The 10,384-nt window shown below is 43.6% G+C and overlaps 1 protein-coding gene across 1 annotated transcript in view; it reads right to left on the reverse strand.

The window, feature by feature from the left end:
- Positions 1-10,384, reverse strand: part of sox5 (SRY-box transcription factor 5) — a 144,130-nt gene that overhangs the window by 10,470 nt on the left and 123,276 nt on the right. The window contains 1 exon segment of the mRNA XM_070438510.1: positions 4,210-4,410. Within this exon segment, the coding sequence (XP_070294611.1) occupies positions 4,210-4,410 (201 nt within the window).

Genomic DNA, 10,384 nt, shown 5'->3' on the forward strand with positions numbered 1-10,384 from the left:
CTGCATTTACAGCTTAATTATACGATTAGAATCCATCCCAAAAGCCGCGCATCTTTAAAAACAACACTCCAGCCCTGGCCTAACCATTAGGAGATGACCCAGCCAGACTGGCACCAGCCTAATGAAATGCATGTCTCTGTTTTACAGCACTACAATTTAATTGTTCAGCAGAGATAATTCATCAGATTTGAATAAATATCATCGCTAAAGAGAGGGAACGAGCGAGACAGACAGAGGGGGGGGAGCGAGAGTGGAGACAGTGAGAAAGAGAGAGAACAAGCGAGCAAAATGGGATTTGTCTGCGTGAAACTATTTCAGGGAAAAATGCGGCAGAGATGACTTACGGCGAAACAAGTGACACCAGAAAACCCCCTGTCTCTTTAGTAAAACACCGCTAGTATTGATCCGTGTCTGTGTCATTGTATGTATGTGTCACGCCTGTCGTCGGAAGGAGTGGACCAAAGCGCAGCGTGGAAAGTGTTCATGATTTTATTTATCAAAGAAACACTTGAACAAAGTAACAAAACGAAAGCGAACAGTTCTGTCAGATAACAGAGACTAAACAGAAAATAACCACCCCCAAAAACACAGGTGGGAAAAAGGCTGCCTAAGTATGATTCCCAATCAGAGACAACGATAGACAGCTGCCTCTGATTGGGAACCACCCTCGGCCAAAAACAAAGAAATAGAAAACATAGAAATAAAGAAACTAGAATGCCCACCCTAGTCACACCCTGGCCTAACCAAAATAGAGAATAAAAGCCTCTCTATGGCCAGGGCGKGACAGTATGGAAAGTTCACTGCAACCTCAAAGCCAATCAATCCAAAACCATTTAAAGGGTTGAAGAAGGGTTTATTGATATCAATAACCACTTAAAGTACTACTGACTGTGGATCTACAGGTAAAACAAATATCATTTCTAGGACATAGCAATGGTAGAGAAAGACAGCATGGCTGTGTTTGACCCAAAAGCCTTTCTCTAAGTCAGAGTTGAAAATAAGTTGAGGTGTGGAAGTCGTTTAACTTCTTTGGGGTTGGGGGCAGTATTTTCACGTTCGGATGAAAAGCGTGCCCAGAGTAAACTGCCTGCTACTCAGGCCCAGATCCTAGGATATGCATATTATTATTATTAGATTTGGATAGAAAACACTCTGAAGTTTCTAAAACTGTTTGAATTATGTCTGTGAGTAAAACATAACTCATATGGCAGACAAAAACCTGAGAAAAAATCCAACCAGGAAGTGGGAAATCTGAGATTTGTAGGTTTTCAACTCTTTGCTTATCCAAGATACAGTGGAAATGGGGTCATGTTGCACTTCCTAAGGCTTCCACTAGATGTCAACAGTCTATAGAACCTTGTTTGATGCTTCTACTGTGAAGTGGGGGCGAATGAGAGGAGATTGAGTAAGGTCTCTCCCAGAGTTTCCACGAGCTGACCATGCGCGCTCATGTGAGAGTTAGCTGCGTTCCATCGCATTTCTGAAGACAAAGGAATTCTCCGGTTGGAACATTATTGAAGATTTATGTTAAAAACATCCTAAAGATTGATTCTATACATCGTTTGACATGTTTCTACAGACTGTAACGGAACCTTTTGGACTTTTCGYCCGTACTTTCCGCTGGACTTGCACGCGCGTCGTGAGTTTAGATTGTGTACTGAACGCGCGAACAACAAGGAGGAATTTGGACATAAATGATGGACATTATCGAACAAAACAAACATTTATTGTGGAACTGAAATTCCTGGGAGTGCATTCTGATGAAGATCATCAAAGGTAAGTGAATATTTATAATGCTATTTCTGACTTATGTTGACTCCAACATGGAGCATATCTCTTTGGGTTGATTTGTCGTCTTAGCGCCATACTCAGATTATTGCAATCTGACACAGCGGTTGCATTAAGGAGAAGTGGATCTAAWATTCAAAGTGTAACACTTGTATTTTCATCAACATTTATGATGACTATTTCTGTAAATTGATGCGGCTCTCTGCAAAATCGCCGGATGTTTTGGAACTACTGAACATAACGCGCCAATGTAAACTGAGATTTTTTGATATAAATATGAACTTTACCGAACAAAACATACATGTATTGTGTAACATGAAGTCCTATGAGTGTCATCTGATGAAGATCATCAAAGGTTAGTGATTCATTTTATCTATATTTCTACTTTTTGTGACTCCTCTCTTTGGCTGGAAAAATGGCTGTGTTTTTCTGTGAATAGGCACTCACCTAACATAATTGTTTGGTTTGCTTTCGTCGTAAAGCCTATTTGAAATCGGACACTGTGGCTGGATTTACAACAAGTGTATCTTTAAAAAGGTGTAAAATACATGTATGTTTGAGGAATTTTAATTATGGGATTTCTGTTGTTATGAATTTGGCGCCCTGCAGTTTCACTGGCTGTTGACGAGGTGGGACGCTACCGTCCCACATACCCTAGAGAGGTTAAGAAACTGAAAGCAAAACTATTCATTGTAATTCATGTTGTTTAACTAATAAACTATACTAGGTACTGCACTGTACCGTATAAAACTAACACCCAGGCATCAAGTGTTACAGCAGTAACCTTCAGTCAGTGTCATGAGTTACAGTAAAATAGCCAACCTACACATTGTTCTATTCATGTGTTATAAGTCAACTGATCATAGTCTGCTCTATTTTAAACTATAGAGGACTGAGACTGGCCGACAGAGAAGAGGAGGATTATTATTCTAATGTTGTTCATCCAGCTTCATCCACCCAGCAATCATCCAGCTTCATCCATCCACCCAGCAATCAGAACAATTATAACCCCAGGGGATTAGGGGCGAGCTGGGCAGAGAGGAGTGGACCTGTCAGGTCCCTATGGAGCTATGGCTATGGGGTTCACATTGAAAGTCAACTCTGAATAAATTACTTGCTTTTAAATACAAAATTGTCCATTTTAGGTATAGGGACTCCTGCCAAAATGTGACAGGAGAGGAGGAAAAGAAGACACACAGAGAGAGAGGCAGAGAGTTAGAGAGATGAGAGAGAGGAGAGCAGTTGGAATGTTAGCAGTGCAGCATGGCTCTTTTAAGATTCCCAGTACGCTGGCCGTGCTTGTGGTGTGTGTGTTGTGTGTGTGTGTGTGTGGTGTGCTACTGTTGGTGTGTGTGTGTGTGTGTGTGTGTTGTTTGTTTGTTGTTTGGGTTTGGTGGTTTTTGTGTGTGTGTGTGTGTGTGTGTGTCGTGTGTGTGTGTGTGTTAGTGTGTGTGTGGTGTGTGTGCACGCCTTGCGTGGGTGTGCTCTGTGTGTGCACCAGCTGACTCCCATGTGGTTAACAAATAACCAACAATTTAGCCACGCTGCCGAGGAGCGGGCGCCGTCACTTGCATTAGCGTTCTCACAATCCGACGCTTCGCTAGCAGGCTCCCCGTGCCCTCCTCCTGCCTCCCTCCCTGCACGCTTTTCCCCCTTTTGTCCTTCCTTCCACCGTCTTCCTCCAGCCTCCCCAACACCCACCCTGCCCCCAGACACGCCTCACAGACCACACACACACACACACACACACACACACACACAACACACACACCACACACACACACACACACACACACACACACACACACACACACACAACACACACACACACACACACACACACTCATTACCTCAAGTCAAGGGTTTCTCTATACTGGCCAATTTACCTGTACTGCTCATATTACACATGTTATTGACAATTATAACCGTTTTTGATAGTATTAACAACATAATGTTGAATTTCCATTTCCTCTTAATGTATCGTGCTATTATCATATTACATAATCCATTGTGTCGTAATATATTTTACAAAATGGTGATGTTATACTAAAATATGACATTAAATTCAAACATATTGTATCATATTACATCACATTGTTAGGGTAATATAGTATATTGTGCATTCAAGTACTTTGTCAGACACGCTTATCTAGAGAGTGTCTGGGGATGTAGGGTTGGTCAAGTGCAAGTGCAGGGTCAGTTTTTTGTATTTATTTTGTTTTATTATTTATAAATATATTTTTTTTTATCATGAATGTAGCTACTTTTCTAGAGGAGGAATTTATAATTTTTCTAATTCTTAAATCAATGTGCATGGTACGCGGTTATCTCCTGTTAGTAGTATAGAGGACAGAAGGCATGTGGGTTGTGTTTAAAAAAAAGAATAGTTGTAAGTTAAGGGATGTTACTGACATATCTGACCTTGTCGGAGCGCCCGTTGTTGAGGCTGAGGTTGTTGACGGCGGCCACCTTGGCGTCCAACACCTGCTGTTCTCTCTTCAGCTGCTCCTTCATCTGCCTGGCCTCAGCGAAGGCCTTGGTCACAGCCTCATGGTCGTTCAGATAGCCCCCGGAGGACAGGGATGACAGCAGGTCTGGAGAGACACACAGAAGAGCATGTTCCTATTAAAAACTCAATGAGGGGAAATATTAGGAATTTGTTTTTTATGTATATATACACTACCGTTCAAAGTTTTAGGTCACTTAGAAATGTCCTTGTTTTTGAAAGAAAAGCACCTTTTGTGTCCATTAAAATAACATYAAATTGATCAGAAATACAGTGTAGACATTGTTAATGTTGTAAATGACTATTGTAGCTGGAAATGGCAGATTTTTTATGGAATATCTACATTACAGAGGCCCATTATCAGMAACCATCAATCCTGTGTTCCAATGGCACGTTGTGTTAGSTAATCCAAGTTTATAATTTTAAAAGGCTAATTGATCATTAGAAAACCCTTTTTTTMAATTATGTTAGCACAGCTGAAAACTGTCGTACTGATTAAATAAGCAATAAAACTGGCCTTCTTTAGACTAGTTGAGTATCTGGAGCATCAGCACTTGCAGGTTTGATTACAGGCTCAAAATGGCCAGAAATAAAGACCTTTCTTCTGAAACTCGTCAGTCTGTTCTTGTTCTGAGAAATGAAGACTATTCCATGCGAGAAATTGCCAAGAAACTGAAGATCTGGTACAACGATGTGTACTACTCCCTTCACAGAATGAGCAAACTGGCTCTAACCAGAATAGAAAGAGGAGTGGGAGGCCCCGGTGCACACCTGAGCAACAGGACAAGTACATTAGAGTGTCGAGTTTGAGAAACAGATGCCTCACAAGTCCTCAACTGGCAGCTTCATTAAATTGTACCCGCAAAACACCAGTCTCAACGTCAACAATGAAGAGGCGATTCCGGGATGCTGGCCTTCTAAGGCAGAGTTCCTCTGTCCAGTGTCTGTGTTCTTTTGCCCATCTTAATCTTTCATTTTTATTGGCCAGTCTGAGATATGGCTTTTTCTTTGCAACTCTGCCTAGAAGGCCAGCATCCCGGAGTCGCCTCTTCACTGTTGACGTTGAGACTGGTGTTTTGCAGATACTATTTAATGAAGCTGCCAGGTAGCCTATGGGGCGGCAGGTAGCCTAGTGGTTAGAGCGTTGGGCCAGTAACCAAAAGGTTGCTAGATCGAAATCCCTGGGCTGACATGGTAAAAATCTGTTGTTCTGCCCCGAAGCAAGGCAGTTAACGCGGCTGTTCCGCTGGTAGGCTAGTCATTGTAAGAAATAAGAATTTGGTTCTAAACGTGACTTGCCTAAGTTAAGAATGACAGGTTTTTCAATATTTACAGAAAAACAAAAAAATGAAAGGGCAAAAAAAAATGTGTTGGGAATAGTGGTATAAGTGTAAATATATGTGTTTATTTTGAGTTTCACAGAAAAATGGAAATCAAAAATTGAATTGACTAAGAAACTTGTGATCGTGTGAATTGTTCAACGGTAAATCTGTTTGTCAGATTGGCAGATGTGCTCCATCTCTTCAAGAGATCAACTAATTGGATGTAAATAGCTCTAAGGCCATCCAGAATAAACACTGGCATTACCCCTGTCAGGTCAATACATGACAGACACACAACCAGAAGGGAAACACACACACATGCAGTCGTACACTCATCCGGACACAGACTGACCAAGTTGACTGTTAAGGCTGTGTGTGTGACTCACTGGCACCTGTGGGCCAGGTCTGCTCTCTCTTACCCTCCACTGAGAGAGACAGAGACCTTCAGATCACACGGCACGCCGATACCCAACATAGACACCCCTGTCAAAACCCTGACATTTAAGTTGGATGTTATTTACCGGCGGTGAACGTCACTCCCACCCAGCGGCAGACAGGAAACACACGTTGAACGGTAAAGCACAGTGTACAAAGGCGTCCCTGACAGGACCATCTAAAAGCCCAATCCCTCAAATCTCAAATCTCCACATCATTCAGATTTATTTAAAAGCTCCAGCCATTCCTCCCGAAAGGGGATACAGTTTTTTGTTGTTGTTGGCACAAATACACACACAAACACAAACACCTCCTTTCCGCCTGCCTGTCCACACTCGAAAACACACCCCATATCCCTCACTATCCATTTAGTCTTTTTTCATCCAAAAGCTCATGGAATTCTTTTGAAGAGTAGAAAAGCGCAGGCGGCATCCCGGAAGATTACTCCTATTTAAACCCAAAAGCCTGCTAATTTGCCCTCCGGAAACATCTGGCCCAACACATATCAAAGATGATTCTCTGCTTCTTTTTCAGGGTGTTATTTGCCGTTTATTGCAGCAGCTTAGTGGCTGGTAGAGTCAGCAGGCATCTGCTGTGCGACTGTGAGGGCGGAGGAGGTCGGAGGGAGGGATGAGGAGGGCCGTGCTATCGCTCTCTCTCCATCTGCTGGGTTAACTCTAACAAAGAGCTGCTGCCAAGCTTATGGCCCTTTATCTGTCACTAATCCCTCCTGCTAATGCCATCTCAGTGCAGATTACACTCTCAGATTTGTAATGACAGAGGAGTGAGCTTTTACAGAAGTCATAACGGCAAACATGCATGCAGAGAGAGAGAGAGAGAGAGAGAGAGAGAGAGAGAGAGAGGAGAGAGAGAGAGAGAGAGAGAGAGAGAGAGAGAGAGAAGAAGAGACAGAGACAGAGAACAGAGAGACAGAGAGAGACAGAGAGACAGAAGAACAGAGAGACAGAGAGACAGAGAGACAGAGAGACCAGAGAGGCCGCTGGGGTGGGCTGGGATGGCGCTAGCTTGCTGGATGGTAGTGGTTTTAATCTGGATTCAATGTGTGTGTGTGTGTGGTGTGTGTGTGTGTGTGTGTGTGTGTGTGTGTGTGGTGTGTGTGTGTGTGGTGTGTGTGTGTGTGTGTGTGTGTGTGTGTGTGTGTGTGTGTTGTGTGTGTGTGTGTGTTGTGTTGTGTGGTGTGTATGTGTGTGGATAGAAATAGGGGATGTGAACGTGTTGTGTGCGTGTGAGCAGAGATGGACTGTGTCTGGCGTTCTTCTCTCTTGTTATGTGTGTGTTGAAGTGTGTGTGTGTGTGTGGCACTGTGTGTGTGTCCTTGAGTTGTCTGATTGGCCAACCTAAGGCATGACTCCCAGATAGGAGGGCTGGGGACAACAGTGAGACCCAGCAGAGCCCAAACCCTACCCTACCGCTGCAGCCTCACTCCTTGCCCTGGCCTGGCACTAAATTATTTCAGAATGGCCACACACACCATCTGTTGAGTATAGTCAACATAAGAGTAGGGCCCTCAGCAGTAGAGGTCAGCAGAACACTGGAAGTAACATATATTCAAAAGTTCCAGTCCCTCTCAAGATCAGGGACTCTCTATAGACTGAGTAATTGAGTGAGGACGTGTTTGCGATTGTGGTGTAGAGTAGACTGATATGAGGACAGTGCTGGCGAAGGAGACTGAACAGTGAGTGGATGCACGCATCGACAAAGACAATGAGATAATAACCTGTGTTATTACAATCTCATGACCGAATTCATAAACTGCCCTGTCTCTTGTTGGTCTAATGTACACAGGCAATATGCAAAACGACGTGAAGCTTCTTACTTGACCTTGGTAACACAACAGAGAACAGTATGGCAAACAGAGACTGGTGTGCGCAACTGGCAAGCAGACGAAGACAACTCATTGGAATCTAAATCAAACGGCTTGCCTCAACATGTCCCCATCCGAAACTTTACAACCTAATCCAAATTTGTCAGAACAAAAAAGACATCTGGGGGATGTAAATCCGCTAATTCTACTATTGACCAATCCAGTGCGATTGTGATTAGAGAAATGACACTGAGATAGAATAGCCAATACAAGTTTAGAAATGGGCTTAACTGCAATTGGCAAGAGGAGAGGACGGTGTGTCGTCTTTATTAATGTGTGGTGTGGTTGTGTTGGTGTTGAGTTCTAACAGCCGTGTTCGTGTGTTTAAATAAATGAAGGCCTTGTGGTCGTGTGTGTGTGTCTGCTGTTATTGTGTTATTAATGCAGGTTGTTATGTGTGTATCGTTCTGTAAGAGGCTTGTCTAATCTCATCTGTGATAAGTCCCGTCTGTCACACAGCTACTCTATTCATCTGAAAAACACACTCCCCTCTTCCATCACTCCATTTCCCCTCCTATCCTTCACACTCCTCCATCTCTCCACCTCCTCCTCCTTTTCCTCCTCCTCCTCCTATTCAAACCCCCGCTTAACCATCCCTGCCTCTCTTGCTAATAAACGCTTCACAATAATATACCCTACAGGCAAACACAATGGGAAAAYATAACCTACACTAATTATAGCATTTTCTTATATTTTGTATTCATTTGTTTTGTTTTTTGTTACTTTTAACCCTTTTTCTCCCCAATTGGTAGTTACAGTCTTGTCTCATCGCTGCAACTCCCGTACAGACTCGGGAGAGGTGAAGGTCGAGAGCCATGCGTCCTCCGAAACACAACCCTGCCAAGCCGCACTGCTTCTTGACACAATGCCCACTTAACCCGGAAGCCAGCCGCACCAATGTGTCGGAGGAAACACCGTGCATCTGGCGACTGTGTCAGCATGCACTGCGCCGGCCCGCCACAGGAGTCGCTAGAGCACAATGGGACAAGAACTTTCTGCCGGCCAAACCCTCCCCTATCCCGGACGACGTTGCGCCGCCCCAATTGTGCGCCGCCCCATGGGTCTTCCGGTCGCGGCCGGCTGCGACAGAGCCTGGACTCGAACCCAGAAACTCTAKAGCTAGCACTGCGATGCAGTGCCTTAGACCACTGCGCCACTCGGAGGCCTAATTATAGCATATTTACATGTGTGAACACACATTGTAATCAGTGAATCAGTGTTTCATGAATACATTACTTAAAACACTACTTAATGGTGATGTGAGTGAAATAAATTACATTCATGTGCATGCTTATTACTTAAAATATCTACTACTACTACTATTATTATTGTTATTATTGTTATTATTATTATTATCTTACTACCACTACTACTACTTATTCTATAATGGATGAAATAGTTTCTTCCCTACTAATATTATTATTATTGTTATTATTATTAATATTATTATATTACTACCACTACTACTACTTATTCTATAATGGATGAAATAGTTTCTTCCCTCCTCAACAATCTACACACAATGATACCTCAGTTGCCCTGTTATGGTAGAGTGGCCAGACGGAAGCCCCTCCCTCAGTAAAAAAGGCACATGTCGACCGCTCTCACTTGGAGTCGTTTCCAAAAGGCCACTAAAGGCACTGGAACTCTTCGAACATGAAAACAAGAATTCCTCTGGTCCCTGATGAAACCAGATTGGAACTCTTTTTGGGCCTGAATGCCTTATAGCGTCACATTTCCTGGAGGAAACCAGGCACGCGGAGTTCATCACTTGCTGCGTTCTAATACTATCGGCCGTGGCCGTTCCAACGTTGTTGGGGAAGCATGGTGGTGACAGCATCATGCCTGTGGGGCCATGTTATGCAGCGGCAGGAAAACTGGGAGACTAGTCCCAGGATTGAGGGATAGATGAACGGAGCAGGAAACATACAGAGAGATCCTTGATGAAAACCTGCTTCCAAGGGATGCTCAGGTTACCTCATGACTGCGGGGGCGAAGGTTTACTTTCCACCAGGACAACGACCCTAAACATACAGCCAGGAGACAACTAGCAGCGACTGGCTTTCGGGTTACAGAGGCTCGCCTCTGAATGGTCTCCTTGAGTGGCCAGCCAGGAGACGCCGACTTAAACCAAAAGGTCTCTGAGACGACCTGGAAAATAGCTGTTGCAGTGAGGCGCCCGCAGTCCCGTTCAATCCTGAAACAAGAGCTTATCAGAGATCTGCAGAGAAGAATGGGGAGAAACTCCCATTGGTTGCCATGCCGGGCAGCTTGTAGCGTTCAAAGGTTTGCTTCCCAAAGTCTTTTGAAGTAAAAGGGTCTGAATACTTCATGTATACCAAGTGGTGATATTTCACGTTTATTATTCTTCGTTTGAAAGGTAATCTCCTCAAAAAAATGTCTAAAAACCTGTTTTTTGCTTAATAATCAATGTCGTTGGGGTTATCC

Source organism: Salvelinus sp. IW2-2015, unplaced genomic scaffold (genome assembly GCF_002910315.2).
Source record: "Salvelinus sp. IW2-2015 unplaced genomic scaffold, ASM291031v2 Un_scaffold987, whole genome shotgun sequence".
In the NCBI taxonomy this organism is placed as follows: Eukaryota; Metazoa; Chordata; class Actinopteri; order Salmoniformes; family Salmonidae; genus Salvelinus; species Salvelinus sp. IW2-2015.